This window comes from Ptychodera flava, chromosome 4 (genome assembly GCF_041260155.1).
Source record: "Ptychodera flava strain L36383 chromosome 4, AS_Pfla_20210202, whole genome shotgun sequence".
In the NCBI taxonomy this organism is placed as follows: Eukaryota; Metazoa; Hemichordata; class Enteropneusta; family Ptychoderidae; genus Ptychodera; species Ptychodera flava.
Window position 1 is genome coordinate 9156467 of NC_091931.1, and position 27822 is coordinate 9184288.

Genomic DNA, 27822 nt, shown 5'->3' on the forward strand with positions numbered 1-27822 from the left:
ATGTATCCTCCTATCCGTTTTCTTAAATTTGTGTTTGTGGCTCCAGGCTAGTAAAAGCAAGTACATTCCTCTATTTTCTTTTTCACGACTCTCTCCACTAACGCAGAACGAAACGAAAACTTACCGGGGGGGCAATATCTTTGCTATGAGTAACTTAAGTATCAATACCACAAGAACACTTCCCCTTTTGTCTGAACACATTTAGTTCCTTCTTGTGTACGGCATCGATGCGAAACACTTGCAGTTACGTTTATGACAAACCCGCAAAACATGGACAGAGGAGGTAGCTCACGCCAAAATCGTAGAACATCTTGGATTGCATGCACTGTGTTGGTGTTTGTGATCCAAACGTGTCATTTGTACGAGACGGAGGGAATCAAAGATGGGTATGGATCGAACACTACAGGTAAGGAATAAGTTACATTTTACAATGAGGTCGGTGTCTTTCTATTGCAATTTTTCCTGTATTCAGGCCAGTTACACAGTGAACGGAGATTGCCAACAGCAGAACACATCTTTGATCTAGCACTCCGGCAGTCGCTCGTAACTATTTTGTAGGCTGTGTCCTGCGGCGGCGTCAAAGCCGATCGTGCCTACTGTTAGCAAATATTATATCCCATTTTCTGAAATATGAATGCTCGTTTGTTTGCTCCAATCATGATAGAGGGACCGTGCTTTAATATAGCTGTAGAAGGTCAAATAAGCGGAACAAACAACTGTAGATGACCTATTGCGGGGTTAACTCTCTCATGCACCATTGACAGATTCTTTGGCTTTATAGTTGACAATTTTACAATACTAATGGAGACCTACTTTTTGAACCCGCTCTTTTGGGAAAGGAATCCTGTGGTATCATGTTAGCTACGATTGGATATTTTCAACACCTTTATAATTTTATTGGTGTTACTGTCGCCAAGATGCTGGCTCTGCTGCCATTTTAACTCTAAATTAAAGATGACAACCAAATTTGTAATTTGTTTTACATTAAGTTTCCTTAAGCGCCACCAGTAAGCATTTCGCGGCGAAGTGTAAATGAAGTCAGTTTGCTGTCAGTATTAGGTAAATGAGGGGATTATTGACGATGAATTTTCTGGCCAGCATTATTGCAATACGGACCGTGATATGCTCACCCTTAATCTCTCAATACGACACGGACTGTGGATGACCACTACCTCAATAGGTTGATCCATAGAGCTGGAAAATGACGTCTCTTGCTTGGAGGAGGGACTGTCACAGTAATAATTCGATACCGGTTTGGCCCTGCAATGCAAGGGTACATTGGCACTTGACCATATGTACCTAGACGTGTATACATCCTCAGCGACATATACAGTAGTGCAAAGTATTGGTATAAGCATGGAGCCAGATCCGTGTCTAGCTCCATGGTGTAAGACTACGAGTTTATTTTTGACTGACTACACCAGCGATGGTCCGCATCAAACAGCACTACAGTAAAAAATTTACATGGCGAATATCCATTGAATTTTTTCATTCTTTTGAACTATACTTGCACCTATCGTGAAGGCACACGTCCCAGCCGTAAAACATTAGTAAAAGCTACGTTTTCATATGAGTGACGTGTGCATGTGCGCAATTTTACTGTTGCTAAAGAGTGTCGATCGACCTTGTTCTGTATTAAATGCTCTAACACTTCTCTGAGCCATAGACCCTCGAGGGTCTATGTCCGAGCCATAGAGAAAGATAGATAGAGTGGCAACGGGTATTGTTTAAGGCGTGAATCGGTTACGTAACCCATCCATGTTCGCCTCGCCTAAGGTTGCTCTCGCCTCTCTTTTCCGAACAGTGCCGACCATGAATCCATCGGTAGTTTTCGGATTTTCGCCAATTGCTAAGCGAAAGTATGTCGGCAAAGTTTGTGTTGTTGTTGTCGTGTGGTGCTGAGCAGAATTGACGTGCTGGCGAAAACGGGAGTGTTTTGAGCTTCAGGAAAACGAGTTTTACCGTTTTAAAATTCCTCTCATATTTTTATGAATAATAATGAGTGTGTTTGAACCAAATTTGAAAGTCTTTTATCGATACTGTCTGGTTTTACTCAATGGTTTACGGTCAGTCGTACCCTGTTTTACACGTGCGTCAAGGAAAGACATGTTTATGAAACTGCTGGCGTGTTATGTTTTGATTGGCGTGAAGCAGTGTTTCTGCCTGAGAGCTCACAAAGTAACTATGGTTGCTACGCGACTGGCAGTACGATGCCATCTCGTCGTATTTTTCGCATAATCTCGTGTAATCATCAACCACAAACAAAGCCTCCAAAAAGTTTAACACCTTTGGAGCTCATTTTAATATGAAAAGCCAATAGTCTACCGAGACGACCATGGAACAAAAGGCATGCAAGTGTTGCTACTCTGTCTATTTTACTCTGTGGTCCGAGCATAGCATCAATAACTTGCAGTGTTGTGAAGTAACATCCCCGGAAGGTTTTATTTGCTGACATTTTGATGCTGCATACCCTCCGCTTTTAAAATACTTAAACATCTGTCTGGAATCAATGGTCAATGGGCACTGTTTTTTTCAGCGTTTTGACTTCATCGTCTGTTAAGCCATGGCAGATTATATGCAACTAGCGTGGAGTGTTGACAAGCGATGAAGCGAACGAACGTACTACTGTTCAACATATCGTTGCCGCGAAAACGACTACTGGGCAGTTAATTTCAACTTTTCAAATTTCCATGGGAGCACGAGAAAATGGATGTAACCAATATTTCAGATAATTTCCTGGAACTATCAGGCTATAACCACATGTGACCCTATCATCACCCGTTTTCCGAACGATCTCATGATATTATTGTAGTGTGTTATGATCAAAGTTTCACTTCATTACAATGCTGAAATTCTTTCGAGAAACTTAGAAATAAAGATAGATTATTTTTACCATGAATACACGCCAACGAGTTGAAGATGTTTAGCAGGAGCGGAGATTTAATCCCCATGGGTCATGAATGCGTTCTGATCAGAATAAAACGTTGTGTATCTTCACAACGGCAGTGTTTCACACAAGCGGAGTCGTCTTTGTCTCGAGACTTACCAGAAGTTGACCAGGCAATAATTCATTTCGCTTTCCAGTTTCTTCCAGTTATTGTCATTGCGAGTGTTTTATCACAAAGGAACGAACTATAAAACTTCTCGAACAATATTTGCAATTTGCATAAATCAAAATATAGCATTAGATAAACAGAGAGACAAATTAGTAGATAGATAGATCATCTCCGTTGATAGATAGATTCTTTGTGTGACAGTATGGACGTATAGTGACAGCGAATGTGTATGTACAGATAGACAGAGAAGAGAGAGGAACAAAGAGACAAAGAGAAACAGGAAGAAATATAAATTACACTATAACCCAAATGGGATTCAAACCCTCACACACTCACGGCAACATCGCCTAGTAGCTGCGAGGCCTCACACAAAACCAGTCGGCCACTGCTTCCAACCCAAAAGAGTTGGTCACAGTAACCGACTTAGATGTTGCAATTCTGTGCGCGACGTCGACCGAACAACACGGTGTGCGTGGAGCAGACGACACACAGACACAGTACACACACACACACACATATAGTAATCGGAAAAGCACGAAGCTTTTTACTGAGCTATCAGACAGACTCGGGGACAAGTAAATATCCACCAGCAATACTGTCCAATCAAGTTGAAGAAATATAAATTACACTATAACCCAAACGGGATTCAAACCCCCACACACTCACTGCAACATCGCCTAGCTGCTAGGCCTAACACAAAACCAGCCGGCTACTGCTTCAAACCCAAAAGAGTTGGTCACAGTAACCGACTTAGATGTTGCAATTCTGTGCGCGACCGAACAACACGGTGTGCGTGGAGCAGACGATACACAGACACAGTACACACACACACACACACACACACATAGTAATCGGAAAAGCACGAAGCTTTTTACTGAGCTATCAGACAGACTCGGGGACAAGTAAATATCCCCAGCAATACTGTCCACTCAGGTTAAAGAAATATAAAAAAAGAAATAAAAAAGAAATAAAATATAAAAATAAAAATAAATAAAATATAAGAGAGAAACAGTAAGAAAGAAAGCGATCATTGTTCGCCGCGTTCGTTCAGTGAAATTTAAAATCATCGTGGGTGACGCTATACCAACAGAACTAAAATACCAACATTGATGTGGAAATGAAAATTGGAACTTATGGTCTCTGTTTAGGCCATGAAATGATGTGATTTAAAGTGACATATATCCTTTTAAAAATTCAGCGATGGTACATCACAAAACTCCTTCAGGTGAGTCATTTTGAAGGCACGTCTGCAATTACATAATATGGGGATTGCGATATTGGCGTTGGTTGCCTTTTTAACCACAACTCGCAGTGAGAGATATCCTTGTTTTAGTGTAAATTGACTTCCTTCAGTGACTGTCTTTCTCACTGTGTTTTTAGCCTAAGGGGACTTTTCAAAAATAATGTTTACCACCGACAATTTGTAGTTTGTAAGCTATGATCCAAAAGGGAACGCAGTCCTCGCTTCTAGCGTTTATGTTGGCATTAACATAATCGAATTTGAATAGAAACGGCTAACAACGTAAAAGAGAGCTCTGTAAAACTCTTGCGAATCACTACCAGAGAAATAATTTCGACATGTTTTCATGCTCCATGAATCCATGAATGCCCATCAAATGTTGTTTCAACAAATTTTGCTATATTTTGATCGCATTATTTAGACAAAACATTATCTAACCTTTCGCTAAAGGAGATAAGCAGCCTGGACCACGTGATCCACTGCCGTCCGCAGATAGTATGTAAAGTTATGGTGAACCGTTCGTCTTACACTTTACACGCTTTCGTGCAGCAAATACCGAGTCCGAAGCACAACAAATTCAAGTAAAACAAAGTCCAAATCAAAAACCTTTATCTGCGACTGAAAATGAACACCATTCCGTTCGAGGCCCGCGGCCCCCTCAATATCACCGGCATGAAAATCGGCGTCATCAAGGGACTTTCAATTTCTATTATTATATTTATTGATTCGGATTTAGCTTTACCTACACTTGGGGTATTTAAAAATTGAATTCGTTCTCCACTGCTTGATGTAAATGTTTCGCAGGGAGTGTTTGAAGACTGTGAGTTAATAACAATTATCTTGCTGAACCTCAGGAATGGTCCAAATTTTCATTACGATTTTCTTGTGACGAAAGTCCTTGTCTGATTCAAAACGTTTGATAATACTATTGTGACTAGCAAGGCTACATTGGGATGCAATGCACTATAGTCGAATACGTAGACGATGCTTCTGTCTTTCTTGTGAGGTGAGGTGAGGTGAGGTAAGGTATTACAGTTGCAGCTATGTCATAAGTACGGGTTGAAACAAAGTAGGAGTTATACTTGCAAAATGTGAATTTTAGTAGCAGTCAATACTACAAGCTATAGAAGTCGAGCGAAGTCTGTAAGCCACGGTCATTCCACTCTTTTGTGAAGTGACCGTGTTTATATCGAACTGGCTTCGACCATTTTCAGCTTTTGTGCCAGGTGTTGGCAAAACGCGTCTTTTCAGTTCTGTTGTACGATGTCGCATCGCAATTGCCAACTGGTATAAGGCTTTGGAAATACCAATAACCTTCACGAAACCACAGTCCCTCGTGGAGGGACTGTGACGAAACTAATATTCAGTCAAATAACACAGGAGAAATAGTCACCGTTTCCACACACTGCCTTGCATACAAATGCTGTTCAAGTAGTTTGATTTTGGTATTATCTATATGTACGTGATTCACACCTTCCGACCGGCTTAGCATGTTACTATTAGCTAACCCAGAAATTTCGGGGTTGCATACATGGTGAGTTAGCATCGGCGAAGTTGTAATGTTTTGCAACGTTTTAGATTTCTTGTTGATATGTAAGTACAACTTATTGTCATTCACCATTATTAAAATCTAGTTTTGTTGCAATTTTAAAAATTTTGATTGAAAATGAATCCACTCATTGAATTTTATGACGAAGATACCTTTTGCAATAAATTTTGAAAAGACTTAGAAAATCGTATCTTTGTTAGGTAACTCTGTAGTAACCCCATGATTAATTAAGGTAGCTAGATACCTTATAGACAATTTCAGATTTTTATTTTTTTCTCGGTTTTAGAAGTCTCAAACCCGAATAGTATATATTTTCTAAAAGCCCTGGTATTGGGAAATGTGACCGTGCACAGTACATAGTCATTATTTGCATAATAGGCACGTGACAAGCGTTTTCAAAAACGGTTTTTCCTCCCTCTAGTGAACACGATTTCCGGTTGAAATTTGTGCTTTGACAAGCCTTTGTAATACCCTTCAAATCCGTGCCTGGGATTTCCTTTATATGTCTTTTTTTGTTATGCACTATTAAAGTGCTTTTCAAGGAATTGTAATTGTCGCGCCATGTAATTTGAATGGAGACTCGGAGAAAAAATCGCTGACACGGATTGGAAGGGTGTTTGCAAGGCTTGTCAATGCATAAATTTCAACCGGAAATGGTGCAGACTGTTCGCTAAAGGGAGGATTTTGGAGGGTTCAGCAAAACGCTTGTCACGTGACTATTATGCAAATAATGCCTGTGTACTGTGCATGGTGGGATTTCCCAATATCAGAGCGTTTTAAAAATTTATACTTTATTGGGGTTTGGGATTTCTATAATGAGAAAAAAAATCTGAAAGTGACTATAAGGTGTCTCGCTACCTTAAACCTGTATTTTTAAAACAGTCAATAATTGTTAAAATTCAAACTCAGAAAAAGGTGTAGCCTTGAAGCAGTGATTCTCAGAAACATTTTCTTTTGTGGCTCAATATGCAAGTGTGCATTTCAAAAATAGTCGGTGACAATCAGTAATAGTTCATTTATATTTGTTTTACATGTAAATTCACCACTTAAGAGATACAAGGCTTCAATGAATCGTCTCTTTTTAGATTTTTATTTTTCTGTCCTTGTGTAGGAGGAGATCCTTTCTTCAGAGCAACAAGTTTAGGATGAGATCCTTGAGCAAATACTAAAATGAGTATCGTCGCTAGACGGCAACCTTCACGCGGGGGCTGTAGCTACTGCTTCAGAGGTTTCCAGGTTACTGCCCCCGCCGGTGCCACTTTAAGTGAACATTTCCGTCTCACGGTCTTATTAGGATTTCGAGACCTTTCGTCTCGAAACCCTATTATCATCGTTCTGTTTTTTATAATTATTCTTCCAACGGTTTCGTCTCCAATTCAAATGTGACACATAGGTGACTAACGGGACATATTTTTATTTCGTTACCATGCCAACTGGTCACATGACCCGGCAACAATCTTTAATATAAACATTTGCATAAATATTAATCAATCAAAATTCCGCGATGTCATATTATAGACCATATGGCCAGGCTTCTTCATCCCACATTTCAAGGGCACAGGCCCTACCACGTTTGAGAAGATTTTTAAAGCATTATTTTTCATATTTTTCTATGACCTTTGACCTGCCCTATAACTAAGCTATGGCCATATCTCATTCCATATAGAGGTCCATAAAAGGGGCCTATTTAAGAGTCCCAGAGGACTGATGTCTATTGAACAATGTCAGGCATGGGACCAAATTACAAACGCAAAATTCGGGAATGACTTTTTACCCTTATACCAAATTGTACCTCATTCAGTATGCAAATATCTAATTCTGGACTTTCCAAAAGAGCTAAAGGTCTGAATTTTGGTACATTAGGATAACTATACGATAAAAACCTTTGACAAAATGTCACATAACCGAGCACTTCCTGTACCACATTAATTATGCACATATCTAATTGTAGGCTTGAAAGAGTTCTGATTTTTGGTATAAAGGGATAACTATGGGGAGAGTTTTTTTGAACAAATGTCACATGACCGGACATCCCCTGTACTTCATTAATTATGCACATACCTTATCCTAGGCTTCCTAATAGAGCTGGAGGCCTGAGTTTGGTAGACAGCGCTAACTATGGGAACAAACTTTTCTGATAAAAGGTAACATGAACGGGCAAATCCTGTACCTCAATTATTACGCACTTACACTTGACGATATTTGATCTCACGTATACTTTTATACTGATTGATTAGTATTCACGATGTTATAGCTATGTGACTTTTCACTCATTTTCTCGAAACCCTTGATTTTATCATCACTATTATTAAACTGTATTTACTGTCGATATCTTTTACGGCCAATTAAGCCGGTTTTCCACAAGGTCGGCGATAAAAATTTACAAAAGTTAAAAGTACAAGTATAACGGCACACCATTTAAAATTGATGTCTTCTGAGTAAAGGATAGAGACAAAGTCAAACTTGGAGAATATAACACGCACAAATCTTGAAAATCCAAGAGCGACTTAGTTGTGTTTTGTGTCAGAACGCACGAGACAGTGTACGATTTGGTAAATCTAAGCATCGATCTTACAATTCGCCTGGTTATCAGTACCTTTAACTAAATCTTGATTAACTACAGGTGAGATATTTTTACAATGAGTAGCGCTAGTTTTTGTGAAAGTTATTTTTGAAATTTCACGAAGAGAAAATCGATTATGCACGTCTCGGGTATCTGCGTCCGCACGGCATTGGTCATCTGCTGTCAACGCACAGGCGGCGTGTAACGTCCAGAAATGTAATAATCACCATAAAAAGAAATAATAATCTACCACAAAGGCAATAAAGCAATCAATCACTGATTTAAGAACCCGGAACCACACAAATCAACATAAATGTAATAAAATTCAACCATAAATGTAATAAATTTGACCTTATATATGTAATCATTTTTTATCTATGCCCTGAGTAAATAATAAACTTTAATAACACTAATGTAGTGTTATTGCAAACTTTCCTGAAACTAGGTTTCCTTTCAAAAACACAGAATAGAATACATTAAAACATTAACAGAAAACCGTGCCGATCAAACCGTTAGATAAAAGAAGTGGAACGGCAGTTATAGACGCTAATGATGACATAATAATGAAGCGTCAAGATAGCTCGTCGACCAGTGATACCACACAAAGTTTACAACAGACGACTCAGAACAAACATCAGGAATGTAAAACCTTACGACACAAAACATGTTGACAACCTTATAACAGAAAGTTACGACACGAAAGTTTTTTACGAGAACATATATCTGTAATTCAACCTTTACGAGCGTTACCTTGAACACATTATTGACAAAATAAGACACCCTTACATCCCAAGTATAAGAACAAACTTGAAAAGGTACAACACGGGAATAATGAAGATCTATCAATTATTCCACACAATTTATCCACTGAAGATATATTTGTAGCGACTGATGAAGAAAGTATGGCAAATTTTTGATAAACAGCGTTAAAGGATCATAGTGTTATACAGTCTATCCACTCTAGAAAAGAGACTGCACTGACACACAGTTTACTGCATGTGTCTCTTCGTGGCCAAGTTCTAGACACAAAACAGCGAAATGTAAAAAACACTATGTGTCGAGGCAATTTATCCACCATGACGTTTACCACTTGGTGTCTTCTAATAATTTATGAAATAGTTCTGTTCAATAATTACAAATTTCTAATCCCTTATATGTAAATGATGTAACAGCCGCCCAATTTCGTGAGCCCCGGTGCCGTGCCGATGTTATCCCTCGCTGATTTCGTCCCTGCACATGCGCAGACTATATCCAACGTGGTTTCTATTCATAAAACGGCCCCAGACATGTAGCCCCGAATCTGAAGCCACTTTCTTCTATCATATGTCAGCCGTTTCGACTTTTTGAAGAGAAGCATTCTTATCATAGCCTGTCAAATCGTATACTTGTACCGAAATTCCTGCAGATGAAACAGTATTGGTCGATAATGGGGCGCAAACTGGCAAGATCGCGTACGCATCCGAGGCATGGCCGGTAAGTAAATGCATAAATCACTACAATACCCAATATTAACGCCTTCGTCGCACGTTGATTTGACAAGTCTTTAAAGGTGTTTTCGGCATAAAACAATTAATTGCTTTGATCAATATGTCATAATGGTTATGGCCTACGCGTGAGAGCGTGTTTAATGCGCCTGTGGATGACTCTGTGTAAGATTTTGCCGACGTACTTGTGAATATGGGCGGCCATTTTTAATGCATTGTATTTGGCGTTATCCGTTCAAACCTGTGGTGGGCGATGGTTCGTTTCAAATATGATTTTCTTTGAGAACGAAGTATTTGAAAGTGATAATTTATTCCTATGTTGGCGATATAAGTGCTGCAATCTAAGCACAGAATGGCTGAATGATACCGTCATCAATCATTGCCAGTTCCTCATAAAGCAGCAGCATCGACATATTGATGGCTTGCAGGGCGTAGGTGTCACCACCACAGGTGTCTTTGTTGGCACACCAGATAGGGACTTTATACATATTTTGAACATTCCAGAGAGTCACTGGATTGTTGCATCAAATTTAAACTGTAATGTAGGAACTGTTAGTATTTATGACTCTATGTCATCATCTATTGATCAGAATGCAAAGAAGTCATTAGCATGGACGTTGTACCACAACATTCCTACCATGAAAGTTGTTTGGCCGTCTGTCCATAAACAGAATGGTGGGTCTGACTGTAGTTTGTTTGCTGTAGCTAATGCATTTGCACTTTGTGTGGGTGACGATCCAGCAAATATTATCTGGGATCAGGGAAATATGCGTTGTCATTTAAGTAAGTGTCTTGCCAAAGATAACCTTGTCCCTTTTCCAGTAAGGAAAGTACGTCGTGGTTGATGTTTAGCCCCCAAAGTGTTATCAGTTGAGCGTTATTGTCATTGCAGACAGCCTTATGTTAGGGACACACTGATGGTTCAGTGTCAAGAATGTTGACGATGGTACCACAGCTCATGTGAGAGTATACCAGGAGATGTTTAACAAAATATCAGTTAGTATGTTCTCGTTGTTAGTATACATGTTAGGGCATGATAAATAAACTTGGAATGTTGCTTTCACTGCAGAAATTAGTACAAAATGCTAAGACTGTCATTACTGGATGAAATAAAAATTATATTTTCCTTGTAAACCATATACCAATGCTGTTTCATTTTAGTCGCCTCATACATCATGTAACCACACTCTATTGATAGAATAAAAGATGGAAGTATGACAATGCAAAGATAAACCGATTAAGTACTCCATTAAAATATTGTATTGTTGCATTGCTACTGAAGACAGTAAAGGCATACTCATACCTAACATCTTTCCTATTTTGCATGAATTTATGGCAAGGTGTGAATTCACATGGATCTTTGAAAATTACCCCCAAAATATGTTCATAGCTCCATTCCACATATGTTATCTGCCAAAAAAATCTAAATATTTTTCGTTTGCTTTGATTTGTTTGAAAACGTATTTGGAGTGTGCCGTTAGAAACATGAGAGAATTTAATTTCTAGGGACCCTTGAGTTTCAAATGGTCACTGACTCATAAAAGGCAGTGACTCAGTTACTCACCGGCCTTTGGCAAATGGCCGGTTTTTTTGCAAAATATCGTAAAGTTTTCTTGGAATTTCTGACAAATGGCTGAAAAAATTGTCACAAACCAACTTCAATCGGCCCTTGAAGCATAGTTAAAGCTGGTTCCACACTTGAGATTGTAAACTGCGTAAAAGTTATTCAAAGTGGCTACAAGATTTTTGATTTGGCTAATGAGTTGGATAATCATTTTGGTGATCTAGGGGAGCCTTACAGTTTATGCGAATGCAATAAACTAAGTGATACTGATATTTTCATGTTGGCATAATTTGACACAACGCTAGTGGTCTATTATAGACTTACCTTTAATGCACTCACCAGACTTGCCTATATAACACCAAATATGGTACCAAGTCATGATGACACTGTACTGTGTTATTTTATTGAAATACTTTACCTCCCTCAAAATGTATTTTGTCCCCATTTAAATCTACTATGGGTCACTGTGTCCCCATGCTAGCAAAACCTGGGTGAAACACTGCTTAATTATGGTATAATACCGCATAAATAATTACAGTAAGAAAAAATGAATATTTATTGATCTTATGAACAATGTCCCCCCCACCATTATCAAAAGAAGCCCCCAAATTGAAATCCATGGGCCAAAATACCCCTACTTTCTAGATTCAACACAGTGTCAGTATTTTATTTCACAACAAGTGTTATTGAACAAATCATATCCTCACACCCTTTAGAAATCGTTGAATTGTTAACCATCAAGATATGATGGTGAGAGTTAAAATTTAGGGACCACTGATATTTGAGATGGATTTCTCAAATATTCTCTCAGGGCCATCCTATGGAAAATCTTTTCTGCTATAGATGAACCTGTATGAAAATTAAAATTTAAAGTTCGAAATCGGCAACTGCAGAACCAAAATCGGAACTTGGACTTGAACTTGGATTTTGAGTTTAGGGTCGAAATCGGCAACTCGGCAGCTACAGCAGTTCTATGTTCCAAGTAAATTACACTAATTGATGCACTTCCCCAAACTTATAATACATTTTCAACTAATTTAGACACATAAAATTGACCACCGGATAGATTATATACGAAGAAATTTTAGCGTGAACTTTTAGCGTGATTTTTAGTCGAGGGTCGAAATCGGCAGCTATAGCAGTTTTATGTTCCAAGTAAATTACACCGACTGATGCACTTCCCCAAACTTATAATACATTTTGAACTTATTTAGACACTTAAAAGGGACCACCGGATAGATTATATACGAAAGAAATTTTAGCGCGAACTTTGATTTTGAGTCGAGGGTCGAAATCGGCAACTGCAGAACCGAAATCGGCAGCTATAAGCTTCGCAGTTCTATGTTCCAAGTAAATTACACCGACTGATGCACTTCCCCAAATTAAAATACATTTTCAACTAATTTAGACTCTTAAAGAGGCACTCCCACTTGGTAACATTTTTAAAACACATTTTTTAATGCCAACGGTCGAAATTTGACATGGCGAGTACGTGCGGATCACGAGATATCGATAAAAATATATCCTCAAAAAAGTTAAAGTTTGAATTCCGGTGGCCCACCTGAATTCAGCTTCCGAACATAGAACGTTCGGCACTGGGGCCATTGTCAACTAAGCTATGGAGTACGAGTCTACGCTGACGCTGCTGTACGCCACAGCAGTACCACTCGCGTCGGTGATCGGTCATGTCCCGCGGGAGAAAGCCGAGTCTTACTGACTCAGCAAAAAAACGAAAAACAAAGTTTGCTGATTCCACAAGAATTCACATAGGTGACTAGCACAGATAGGTGCGGTTGATACATAGCATGCATAGTGGCCGCCGCGTGGTATGCGCGCATACACACGCGGCGGCCGCTATGTATCGAACCACGCGTAACTGTGTGGCAGACGACAAAATGTAGTCATCAGAGGCAACTAATATTTTACACGTTAAAACTGATATCTATGTGGTATTGTTTAAAAATCTAATACAACTGATTGAGAATAATGAAAACGACAAAAACTAAGGAGAAGTTTTAAAAAAGAATTACCAGAGGGAAGCACATTGATAATGATGTATATTAAGTCATCACAGTAGGAGGTAAATTAATTGCGTCATTCGAACGTTTTTGGACTCCCTAGAATATCGCATATCAGCACAACAACACACTTTCGGGGGATTTCGGGTCATAACCAAAAACGATCGTAAAACTTCGGGATGTGAAAATACGCTCGGGAAATGACATGTTTTTATCGATATCTCGTGATCCGCGCGGAGTCGCCACGTCAAATATCGACCGTTGGCATTAATGAAATGTGTTTTAAAAATGTTATCAAGTGGGAGTGCCTCTTTAAAAGTGACCACCGGATAGAATGTACGAAAGAAATTCTAGCGTGAACTTGGATTTTGAGTCGAGGGTCGAAATCGGCAACTGCAGAACCGAAATCGGCAGCTATAGCAGTTCTATGTTCCAAGTAAATTAGACCGACTGATGCACTTCCCCAAACTAAAATACATTTTTATTAATTATATGAATCTTAAAAGGGACCACCGGATAGATTGTACGAAAGAAATTTTAGCGTGAACTTGGATTTTGAGTCGAAGGTCGAAATCGGCAACTGCAGAACCGAAGTCAGGCTATAGTAGTTTTATGTTCCAAGAAAATTACACCCACTGATCGCACTTCCCAAAATTATAATACATTTTTAACTAATTTAGGACTCTTAAAGGACCATCGGATAGATTGTACCCTGAAAGAAATTTTAGCGTGAACTTGATTTGAGTCGAAGGTCGAAATCGGCAACTGCAGAACCGAAATCGGCAGCTATAGCAGTTCTATGTTCCAAGTAAATTACACCGACTGATGCACTTCCCCAAACTAAAATACATTTTTAACTAATTTAGACTCTTAAAAGGGACCACCGGATAGATTGTACGAAAGAAATTTTAGCGTGAACTTAGATTTTGAGTCGAAGGTCGAAATCTGCAACTGCAGAACCGAAATCGGCAGCTATAGGAGTTCTATGTTCCAAGTAAATTACACCGACTGATGCACTTCCCAAAACTTATAATACATTTTTAACTTATTTGGACACATAAAAGGGGGCACCGTGGACCAGTGGTTAGGGTAACGGACTCACTATCGGAGGATAGTGAGTTCGAGACCCGGTTCAAGTCCCAGTAGATCCAGAGTAGCGGAATCACTGTCAGCGGACGGTGAATTCGAGACTCTAGCTCGATGTTGTGTCCTTGAGCAAAACACTTTACTCCTCTGTGCTCCATTGGAGTAGCGGGTTGTGGGTACCTCATCTTCTAAATGGGCTAGCGCGCGTTGGACGATGGACTAAATAAAAAAATAATAAAAAAAAAAAAAAAAAGAAAAAAAAAAAAAAAGGGACCACGGATAGATTATATACGAAAGAAAATTTAAATTTTAGCGCGAACTTGGATTTTGAGTCGAGGGTCGAAATCGGCAACTGCAGAACCGAAATCGGCAGCTATAGTAGTTTTATGTTCCAAGTAAATTACACGATTGATGCATTTCCCCAAACTTATAATACATTTTGAACTTATTTAGACACTTAAAAGGGACCACCGGATAGATTATATACGAAAGAAATTTTAGCGTAAACTTGGATTTTGAGTCGAGGGTCGAAATCGGCAACTGCAGAACCGAAATCGGCATGCAGCTATAGAAGTTCTATGTTCCAAGTAAATTACACCGATTGATGCACTTCCCCAAACTTATAATACATTTTCAACTTATTTAGACACATAAAAGGGACCACCGGAGAGATTATATACGAAAGAAATTTTAGCGCGAACTTGGATTTTGAGTCGAGGGTCGAAATCGGCAACTGCAGAACCGAAATCGGCAGCTATAGTAGTTTTATGTTCAAGTAATTACACCGACTGATGCACTTCCCCAAAGTTATAATACATTTTGAACTTATTTAGACACTTAAAAGGGACCACCGGACAGAATGTATACGAAAGAAATTTTAGCGCGAACTTGGATTTTGAGTCGAGGGTCGAAATCGGCAACTGCAGAACCGAAATCGGCAGCTATAAGCTTAGCAGTTCTATGTTCCAAGTAAATCAGACCGACTGATGCACTTCCCCAAACTAAAATACATTTTCAACTAATTTAGACTCTTAAAAGTGACCACCAGTTAGATTGTACGAAAAGAAATTTTAGCGTGAATTTGGATTTTGAGTCGAGGGTGGAAATCTGCAACTGCAGAACCGAAATCGGCAGCTATAGCAGTTCTATGTTCCAAGTAAATTACACCGACTGATGCACTTCCCCAAACTTATAATACATTTTTAACTTATTTAGACACTTAAAAGGGACCACCGGATAGATTGTACGAAAGAAATTTTAGCGCGAACTTTGATTTTGAGTCGAGGGTCGAAATCAGCAACTGCAGAACCGAAATCGGCAGCTATAGTAGTTTTATGTTCAAGTAAATTACACCGACTGATGCACTTCCCCAAATTTATAATACATTTTGAACTTATTTAGACACTTAAAAGGGACCACCGGATAGATTATATACGAAAGAAATTTTAGCGTGAATTTGGATTTTGAGTCGAGGGTCGAAATCGGCAACTGCAGAACCGAAATCGGCAGCTATAGCAGTTCTATGTTCCAAGTAAATTACACCGACTGATGCACTTCCCCAAACTTATAATACATTTTCAACTTATTTAGACACTTAAAAGGGACCACCGGATAGATTATACACGAAAGAAATTTTAGCGTGAACTTGGATTTTGAGTCGAGGGTCGAAATCGGCAACTGCAGAACCGAAATCGGCAGCTATAGCAGTTTTATGTTCCAAGTAAATTACACCGACTGATGCACTTCCCCAAACTTATAATACATTTTGAACTTATTTAGACACTTAAAAGGGACCACCGGATAGATTATATACGAAAGAAATTTTAGCGCGAACTTGGATTTTGAGTCGAGGGTCGAAATCGGCAACTGCAGAACCGAAATCGGCAGCTATAAGCTTAGCAGTTCTATGTTCCAAGTAAATCACACCCACTGATGCACGTCCCCAAACTAAAATACATTTTCAACTAATTTAGACTCTTAAAAGTGACCACCGGATAGATTGTACGAAAGAAATTTTAGCGTGAATTTGGATTTTGAGTCGAGGGTGGAAATCTGCAACTGCAGAACCGAAATCGGCAGCTATAGTAGTTTTATGTTCAAGTAAATTACACCGACTGATGCACTTCCCCAAAGATATAATACATTTTGAACTTATTTAGACACTTAAATGGACCACCGATAGATTATATCGAAAGAAATTTTTGCGTGAACTTGGATTTTGAGTCGAGGGTCGAAATCGGCAACTGCAGAACCGAAATCGGCAGCTATAGCAGTTCTATGTTCCAAGTAAATTACACCGACTGATGCACTTCCCCAAACTTATAATACATTTTTAACTTATTTAGACACTTAAAAGTGACCACCGGATAGATTATATACGAAAGAAATTTTAGCGCGAACTTGGATTTTGAGTCGAGGGTCGAAATCGGCAACTGCAGAACCGAAATCGGCAGCTATAGCAGTTCTATGTTCCAAGTAAATTACACCGACTGATGCACTTCCCCAAACTTATAATACATTTTGAACTTATTTAGACACTTAAAGGACCACCGGATAGAATATTACGAAAGAAATTTTAGCGCGAACTTGGATTTTGAGTCGAGGGTCGAAATCGGCAACTGCAGAACCGAAATTGGCTGCTATAAGCTTAGCAGTTCTATGTTCCAAGTAAATCACACCGACTGATGCACGTCCCCAAACTTATAATACATTTTTAACTTATTTAGACACTTAAAAGGGACCACCGGATAGATACGAAAGAAATTTTAGCGCGAACTTTGATTTTGAGTCGAGGGTCGAAATCGGCAACTACAGAACCGAAATCGGCAGCTATAGTAGTTTTATTTTCCAAGTAAATTACACCGACTGATGCACTTCCCAAAGTTATAATACATTTTGAACTTATTTAGACACTTAAAAGGGACCACCGGATAGATATATACGAAAGAAATTTTTGCGCGAACTTGGATTTTGAGTCGAGGGTCGAAATCGGCAACTGCAGAACCGAAATCGGCAGCTATAGCAGTTCCATGTTCCAAGTAAATTACACCGACTGATGCACTTTCCCAAACTTATAATACATTTTTAACTTATTTAGACACTTAAAAGGGACCACCGGATAGAATATATACGAAAGAAATTTTAGCGCGAACTTTGATTTTGAGTCGAGGGTCGAAATCGACAACTGCAGAACCAAAATCGGCAGCTATAAGCTTAGCAGTTCTATGTTCCAAGTAAATTACACCGACTGATGCACTTCCCCAAACTAAAATACATTTTCAACTAATTTAGACTCTTAAGGAGGCACTCCCACTTGGTAACATTTTTATGCCAACGGTCGAAATTTGACATGGCGAGTACGTGCGGATCACGAGATACCGATAAAAATATATCCTAAAAAAAGTTAAAGTTTGAATTCCGGTGGCCCACCTGAATTCAGCTTCCGAACATAGAACGTTCGGCACTGGGGCCATTGTCAACTAAGCTATGGAGTACGAGTCTACGCTGACGCTGCTGTACGCCACAGCAGTACCACTCGCGTCGGTGATCGGTCATGTCCCGCGGGAGAAAGCCGAGTCTTACTGACTCAGCAAAAAAAACGAAAAACAAGTTTGCTGATTCCACAAGAATTTACATAGGCATTACAAACATAGGCATTGTTAAACGAGAACAAAACTGAAGTTATGCTCTTAGGGACAAAACAACAATTAGCTAAATAAGGAGCAAGCATTTTGATATCGGAGGTAATCAGATCAAATTAGTTGACCACGTCCGCAATCTTGGAGGCTGGCTTGACTCAAATCTATCGATGTCTTTTCACGTCAACCAAGTTTCCAAGAAAGTCAACCATAACTTATATAATCTACGTCGTATTCGTAAATACTTGAATCAGAAAGCTTGTGAAACTTTGGTCCATTCTCTCGTCAGTTCTCATCTTGATTATGCAAATCTGATATTGTATGGAATGCCGCAGTACTTGTTCGATCGATTGCAGCGAGTACAGAATAATGCTGCACGACTAGTAAAAGGTCTGAGGAAAAATGACAGAATATCACAATCTCTCATTGAGCTTCACTGGCTGCCTGTAAAGGCGAGAGTCGATTTTAAAGTAATTTTGCTAGTTTTTAAGGCCTTGAATGGCAAAGCACCTATGTATATTCAGGATTTGTTCACACCTACCAGCAATACACGTTACAATTTACGTAACGATAGTATTCACAATCTTCTTGTACCTCGTTCATTTAATACACTCAATGATAGAGCGCTCACTATTTGTGGGCCAAAACTATGGAACTCAATTCCCAGACAACTAAAGTTAACCACTGACATCGATCTTTTTAAGCGTGATCTTAAAACACATTTGTTTAAACAGTACTATAAATTGTAGGGACCATTTGCAATGTGCTTTTTTAAGCAACAGCTTAAGCCCAATTTTTAACATTGTTTCCAGTTTTATTATTCGTTTTCAGCAGTGATTTTTAACTTGCAGACTTTTTTATGGTTTATTATTAATGTGTGTAGCGCTTTTGAATATTTAGGAATAGAAAAGGAGCTCTAGAAAATAAAAAACTTTAAACTTTAAACTTTAAACTTCCCCGATGCTAACTTGACACCTATTTGTGAACACACCACCGCTAAGTTGAGGAAAGACAGGAGGGTTTATTGCAAAAGGAGAATGTAAACGCCAACGAAGTAAGAAAAAAGCACAAGATGAAACGGCAAATAGAAAGCAGTAAAGGGCATAGAACTAGTGCCCTCGCAGATCTCAAACTAAGTACTATCAAAACTTACAATACAAAACAGTCAAAATAGAAGTAGCAAACTAACCTACAATAAAATGAGCAAAATATATGGGAGAGGGCCCCTTCAGTCAAGCAACCGAGCAACAGTCATTGGTGACCTTGGGGTCAAGGTCTGAATGACCTTGATGATGAATCCATCCTGAGAGGCCGCAATGTGGGAAAGGAGTGGAATTCCCGAGAAATGGGGGTCAGGATGGAATCCAAAGCCCAAACGAAGGAAGTATGACTGAAGTGACCCCCAAAAGGAGGGAAGAAATTGAGAATGATGTTAGTAAAGGGTTCTCGCACCCAGGGGAACACCGCGGTGGTGATACGGCCTGGGGGAGGGGGTCCTGGGGGACAGGTAAACTGTACGAGCCCAGGTGGAAACATGATGAAACGGAGACGAGGTTCTCGCACCCAAGGGATCACCGCGGTGGTGATACGGCTTGGGGGGGGGGGGGTCCTGGGGGACAGGTAAACTGTACGAGCCCAGGTGGAAACGTGGATTGAACAAGACAAGGTTCTCGCCCCCACGGGATCACCGCGGTGGTGATGCAGCTTGGGGGGAGGGGGTCCTCGGGGGACAGGTAACTGTGCGAGCCCGGTGGAAACATGGAACGAAGACAAGGTTCTCGCGCCCAAGGGATCACCGCGGTGATGATACGGCTTGGGGGGAGGGGGTCCTGGGGGACAGGTAAACTGTACGAGCCCGGGTGGAAACGTGGATGAACAAGACAAGGTTCTCGCCCCAAGGGATCACCGTGGTGATGATACGGCTTGGGGGGGAGGGGTCCCGGGGGACAGGTAAACTGTGCGAGCCCGGGTGGAAACAACGTACATGTAGGAACGTTAGGTGACAGAACACAGACGTGAAACACTACATAGGCTGAGCTTGTATGCATGAACTCAGCGGCTGAATGAATGAATGAATGAATGAATGGGAGCGATGAGACAAAGGCTTGATTATGTAGTGTCGTGTGCAAACGTGGCTGATTGGCTGGGAAGGAGGATTGATAACAGTCATGGGTAGAAGAGCCGATTGGCTAAGGGGATGACAGTGAAGATGTAAGGAAGGCAGATAGCTAGGTGTAATCACAAAAACACATCTGTGATAAAACACAGATTCCACTTAAAACCTGTTAATCAGATGCGAAAAGCGCCACCTGTATGCATTTTGCGGCGAACTGTAAATGAAGTTAGTTTGCTCACAGTATTAGTTAATGAGGGATTATTGACGATGAATTTTTCGGCTAACATTATGGTGAATGCGGACCTTGATATGCTCACCCTCACGTCCTCAACACGATACGGACATGGCTGACCCTTATAGTCGGGTCGGAAGGTAGGGTTCCCATGCACCCCATGGATGTATTTTTTTAACCTACATTTTTGTAATCCTTAGGGTCTATATTTAATGAATTTTGATGTTCCCAAAATCAAATCGTGTCCCATGGGGTTCATTTGGCGCCATCTTTGCCGCCATCTTGGCCGCCATCTTGGATTTCAACGATGGGGTAGGGGTCACGTATCTACCGCTCGACGGAAACAGAAACAATAAAATACTATAAACGTTACATTTTTAGAAAGCCAAGATCATGGCCTTTTCATTGATATATAACTTAATAGGGATTAATTAATATTCGAACGTCGATTAGACTTTATATCGGCCATTGGCCGTAAATCGTAAAATTTGCTAAATTTCACACCCAATAATTAAGTTCCCGTTCCTCCAAACAATTTTTCATAAGGTATTTATATATTTTTTGGAAGAACTCAGTGCAATAAACAAGAAAAACAAGATTAAAAGTATGTGTCTTGAGATTTAGTGGGTGCATGAGCTTGTTTTCTTATTACGCGGTATGCCACATATCGGTGTGTAACATAAGGGGTAGGGGTAATGTTTCCCTTTCTGTTTCGAATCATGAATGATGAAACCATAAAAATGTTACATTTTTTGAAAGTGCTGCATCAGACCTTTCTAAAAATATATAGATTTATGGGGAAAAATTGCATATTTAAAAGTTACAAAGCTTAAACCTTTCGGTTTGTGTCGATTTGAAGTGATTTTTTAAGAACGAAATTACAACATATGGGGTAGGGGTAATGTTTCCCTTTCTGCCTCGAGCCATGAATTATGAAACCATATAAATGTTATACTGTTTAAAAGCTCTGAAATTGGCCTTCCCAAACATGTATAGTTTTATTGGGAAAAGTCCATATTTGAAAGTTACAAAGCTTAAACCTTTCAGTTTGTGTCAATTTTAAGTCATTTTTTAAACAAAATTATAATATAAGGGGTAGGGGTAATGTTTCCCGTTCTGCCTTGAACCATGAATTATGAAACAATGTAAACGTTGTACCGTTTGAAAGTTCTGAAATTGGCCTTTTCAAACATGTATAGTTTTATTGGGAAAAGTCCATATTTTAAAGTTACAAAGCTTATGCCTTTCAGTTTGTGTCAATTCTAAGTGATTTTTTAAACAAAATTATAATATAAGGGGTAGGGGTAATGTTTCCCGTTCTGCCTTGAACCATGAACTATGAAACCATATAAATGTTATACTGTTTGAAAGCTCTGAAACGGGCCTTTCCAAACATGTATAGTTTTATTGGGAAAAGTCCATATTTGAAAGTTACAAAGCTTAAGCCGTGCAGTTTGTGTCAATTTTAAGTGATTTTTTGAACAAAATTATAATATAAGGGGTAGGGGTAATGTTTCCCGTTCTGCCTGAACCATGAATTATGAAACCATATAAATGTTATACTGTTTGAAAGCTCTGAAATGGGCCTTTCCAAACATGTATAGTTTTATTGGGGAAAATTGCATATTTGAAAGTTACAAAGCTTAAGCCGTGCAGTTTGTGTCAATTTTAAGTGATTTTTGAACAATATGCACAAAACAGTTAGTCCGTGGCCAGGTATCGAAATCATCCCCTCTAAGGCATTTACCTACTATGATTTTCTGTTAGCTAGTATTCTCAGCTGTCATAATCTGCTTATTTTTCATGGTGTGTGAGTGTAACGACTTGTTTGTGAAGGGCTGTCACGCCCTCAGTAGTAAAATAGGAATGGGTTAGGGGTAACATATTTACCGCTAGTCGGAAACAAAAACAAAAAGTACCATAAACAATACATTCTTAGAAAGCCCAGATATAAGTTTTTTACTTTTATGATAATTATTCGACTTTAGATGGCGCCAATATTCCGTATGTACATGGCGGTCAGCAGCTGAATCATTCACTTAAAAACTATCTACTGTTGATTGACCAATCAGAGTGCTCAATTCAGGGGTGTTTTATTTACTCGTAAAGCCCTGGTCACCAAATTCCAGAAATGAATGACAGCGCCGTAGTAAAGTACTGTCCAATCAAAAGTGAACATGTCATATTCTGTAGACATCTGGTACGTTTTAATATTCTAATTTGGTAACACAGCGGAAACCAGCTGCAACACAAATCTGCTGTGCCCTAGGGCATTATATAATGTGCCCTAGGGTATTTATGGGATGTTCCATTACATTGGAAGGCTATTTCACAAATAAAAGTTTTAATTCATATCCTAAACATGTTACATTGACAAAGGGGACGGTTGACGTAAACACATTAAAAACGAAAATATATCAGTTAGGGGCGATAGTTTTTAAGTCGGATAAAACCCTCGTACTCGGGCTCTTCTGGTATATAAAGTCCAACCCTACGATAAAATGTCTCGGCCTGCGGCCTCGACATTTTATCGTTTGGTTGGACTTTATATACCAGAAGAGCCCTCGTACTCGGGCTTTATCCTATACTTAAAAACTATCCACTGTTGATTGACCAATCAGAGTGCTCAATTCAGGGTGTTTTATTTACACGTAAAGCCCTGGTCACCAAATTCCAGAAACGAATGACAGCGCCGTAGTAAAGTACTGTCCAATCAAAAGTGAACATGTCATATTCTGTAGACATCTGGTACGTTTTAATATTCAAATTTGGTAATACAGCGGAAACCAGCTGCAACACAAAATCTGCTGTGCCCTAGGGCATTTATATAATGTGCCCTAGGGCATTTATAGGATGTTCCATTACATTGGAAGGCTATTTCACAAATAAAAGTTTTAATTCATATCCTAAACATGTTACATTGACAAAGGGGACGGTTGACGTAAATACATTGAAAACGAAAATATATCAGTTAGGGGCGATAGTTTTTAAGTCGGATAAAACCCTCATACTCGGGCTCTTCTGGTATATAAAGTCCAACCCTATGATAAAATGTCTCGGCCTGCGGCCTCGACATTTTATCGTTGGGTTGGACTTTATATACCAGAAGAAGCCTCGTATTCGGGCTTTATCCTATACATAACGAACGTTGATATCGCCCGAAACTTCGGTAAATTCATTCAAGCAAACTCTTGTTTGATTAAGTTGATAGTTTTCCTTTCTTTTTTATTTCGAGTATTTGCCATGGCATGACTGAAACGAATCTTGAAACGAAGGCTGTACGTATCTAAATTAGTCCGAGCCTGAGCGTGATCTGAGAGCAAACAGATCCGCAGATAATGCGAACGATCGCAACCGTTACCAACAGACTCATTATGCAGAGCCATGCCCCAAAACGCCCAAACCAAACTTGGCACTAATCATGATCCCAGTCCATTTCGAGCCGGGCTTTAAGGGAAGTGCGGTGGCCTTTGAAAGACCCTTTGGTTTGGTTTTGTACCGTAGTATAGGAAGAAAACCCGACCTGTCGTCGTTGCTATGAATTGTGTTGTTTTTAGCCTCTTTTTTTGCCTATTTGAAGAATCGTCTTTGCAGCCTTCCATCCTGCGTTCTGTGTAGCGAGTGTCTTCGATTGCTCTCTTAAGTTTGTGATGTACAACTGTCTTGAGTCCCGGTGCTTTATTGGGTGTAGAGGTAAATAGTTAGAGATCAGGGTGATAAGTTGGTTGGCGCAGTGTCTTTCCAGGTGTTGACACTTTGAAGGAATTCAACTCTCGGTATTTTGCCTGGTAAGTATTCTTTAAGGTGTACCTGTAGGCTACGTGGTACTGAATAGGGGCCACTTAGGTTTCAACACATTTGATACTCTTGGCTTTCGCTTATACCCCGTTGTATGAGTAACTGGGATCGGAAATGGGAAAGGCTCAATTAATATCCATCTTTGCTAATATTAATTCTCGTTTGGCTTACAGATGGCCACCTCTACTTGTTTCGGTGAAAATTTGACTTTCAATTGGAAAAACATGAGTATGACTTTCTTCTGTGTGTTATTTAGGCCTATGAAAAATATGAAAATTGCATACATATTGTTGTCAAATATCTCAAATCTTAGATTGTAAGAGATAGGCTTAGGCTTCCCTGTAATCATACAAATGAGTTAAATGGGAATTTATTGGAGTAGATTACAGTAATCGAAGAGAATGGTTGACACTATAGAAAGACTTATCTCGGATTGCGGGGACCTAACTATAAAAGAACAGCACAGAATACTTGCCGGATGTATATTGACTGTTCATTTATAGTACAAGCTAGTACAACATGGAATGTAAAACATACAAATCAAAGAAGAGGCAAATTTTCTCAACTTTAAACAAAGTTTATATTCCATCAATACTATCAGGATTAGGATTTTCCCACTCTTTAAATAAGCTATTACTTGATTACACCTTGATTCAGCATGACTAACATTTTGCATTTGCCACGCAACCAGCCATGCCCGTCCCTGGGATCGCGAACAATGCCTTTAATGAAGCTTTTGAACGCTTTTTTTGAATTGTGTAAGAATGTCCTCTCTGTGGAGTATAATGTGTGAAGCCGTTGTCTAGCTCGCTTGACTCTGATGATTATGTTGACTTATTTTTTCTCAGCTGCTGGTGGCTGATCTAGCTCGAAAGTTAGATCAATCTAGTCTCTCTGATTCGATCATGCTGGTGGGAATGGTATCTTCAAGCATTGACCCTAAAACGTCCGTTTGTAGGGTCTTTGCTTCAAAGACGTCAGGGTCTAACATTGGTTAAATGTCATCCATGATAAGAAACTAATGATAGATTCACTCACAAGGCATTTTAAACATTGAGGTGTCAATGGGAATATAAGCCTTTTTAGTCATTTTCTGAGGTTTGTCTCGCCTTCTTATTGCTTGGTGTAGAGAGTGTTTGTTCGCCTTCTGTTTACTATTTAGTTGCGTAATTTGAATGCGTTCTGTGACATTTGGCTTTTCGGGTTTTAGTTCCGGAATTATTTTGCTATTGAATTTTAGTACCCAGTCGAAAATATAATCCTCATTGGGAGTATATAGTGTTCTACGTTGTAAAATAATTTCGAAAAATTGGTATGATCTCTTGTTTTCTGGTAAGGAAGGTAAAGTGTGTCGATCCAGCTATCTTATTATGGAGAAGCTATATTGTGGATTAATGGTGATTGGTTTTCAGCGATAAAAGATTCTCTCGTGTTCCCGTGTGGTATTAAAAGTAACACTATTAATAGTGAGCTCTGATTTGCCCAGACGGTCACGTGACTGTGCATGTATTTACGATATACTGTAAAGTTGGCCATTCTATCTCCAAGTGGGTTTTCTTCACATTGTTTGTATTTTCATCACAAGTTTCAATATACTGATATAATATAGCGATAAACACCCCTATAAGTTGGGTACACCACTCGAGCTCGGTTTTGACCATTTCACTCCTTATACACACGACTGAAGTTCGTGCGTATATGTTGTTTACCGGTCGAAACCGTGTGGTATCCTTTCAAAGTGGGGCTTTATTGCTTATGTATCTCTCGCGATACAATTAAAGAAAAGGTATTGATTGTTGCTGCTGTCATATCAACTTTGCATGACGACTATGACATCCAATTTAGTGTTTGTGGGTTTGGAATATATAATTTTTGACATATTATAGCTGTTAACTTTCTTTCCTAATTTGAGTTATTGAAATAAGTAAAACGTCTTTTATTAACCACCATTTTAGCTTTTAGTGCTATTTAATGCCTATAGAGTATTTTTCTATGTTCCTTTTAACAAGTAAATGTCAGTAAAGTAACACAAACTTTTGAGTTTAGGCATTGTCACTGCATAATTTTTGAGTTTACCCATCAAGCCATATCTTGTTGGAAAAACAACTGCGTTAGTGTTTAAGAGATATGATATTTATGTGGCTTCCTTATTCGCTGCGCTTGGTAGGAGAGGAAACATTACCCATACCCCTATCCCTTAAATGTATATTATAGAGGGATGTACGGCATACCATATATTAGGTAAACAATCGACGCACCCTATAAGTCTCAAGAAGATACACTCTTTTAATGTTTTTTACTTCTCTATTGCATTAAGTTCTTTCAAATGATATATAAATACCTTGTAAAAATTGTTTGGAGGAACATGAACTTAATTATTGGGTTTGAAATTAAGCAATTTTACAATTTATATTTCATGTCCGATATAAAATCTAATCGATGTTTCAATATCGATTTATCCCCATTTAGTTGTATACCATGGTAAGGGGATTATCTGGGCTTTCTAAGAATGTATTGCTTATGGTATTTTTTGTTTTTGTTCCCGACTAGCGGTAAATATGTTACCCCTAACCCATTCCTATTTTACTACTGAGGGCTTGACAGCCCTTCACAAACAAGTCATTACACTCTCACACACCATCAGTTAAATGGAAAATAAGCAGATTATGACAGCTGAGAATACTAGCTAACAGAAAATCATAGTGGGTAAAATGCCTTAGAGGGGATGATTTCGATACCTGGCCAACGGACTAACTGTTTTGTGCATATTGTTCAAAAATCACTTAAAATTGACACAAACTGCACGGCGTAAGCTTTGTAACTTTCACATATGCAACTTTCCCCAATGAAACTATACATGTTTGGAAAGGCCCATTTCAGAGCTTTCAAACAGTATAACATTTATATGGTTTCATAATTCATGGTTCAAGGCAGAACGGGAAACATTACCCCAACCTTTATATTATAATTTTGTTTAAAAAATCACTTAAAATTGACACAAACTGAAAGGCATAAGCTTTGTAACTTTAAAATATGGACTTTTCCAATAAAACTATACATGTTTGGAAAGGCCCATTTAGAACTTTCAAACAGTATAACATTTATATGGTTTCATAATTCATAAATCGAGGCAGAAAGGGAAACATTACCCCTACCCCATATGTTGTAATTTCGTTCTAAAAATGACAAAAAATTGACACAAACTGAAAGGTTTAAGCTTTGTAACTACAAAATATGGACGTTTCCCAATGAAACTATACATGTTTGGAAAGGCCAATTTCAGAGCTTTTAAACAGTATAACATTTATATGGTTTCATAATTCATGGTTCAAGGCAGAAAGGGAAACATTACCCTACCCCATATGTTGTAATTTCGTTCTTTAAAAAAATCACTTAAAATTGACACAAGCTGAAAGGCATAAGCTTTGTAACTTTAAAATATGGATTTCCCAATGAAACTATACATATTTGGAAAGGC

The 27822-nt window shown here is 39.0% G+C and overlaps 1 protein-coding gene across 1 annotated transcript in view; it reads left to right on the forward strand.

Moving 5' to 3' along the window:
• Window positions 1–200: 200 nt before the first annotated feature.
• The window catches only part of LOC139130843 (uncharacterized), a 105947-nt gene continuing 78325 nt past the window's right edge, over window positions 201–27822 (forward strand). The window contains exon 1 of the mRNA XM_070696640.1: window positions 201–406. Coding sequence (XP_070552741.1) covers window positions 253–406 — 154 coding nt within the window. The 5' untranslated portion in view covers window positions 201–252. The remainder of the gene's footprint in view (window positions 407–27822) is intronic.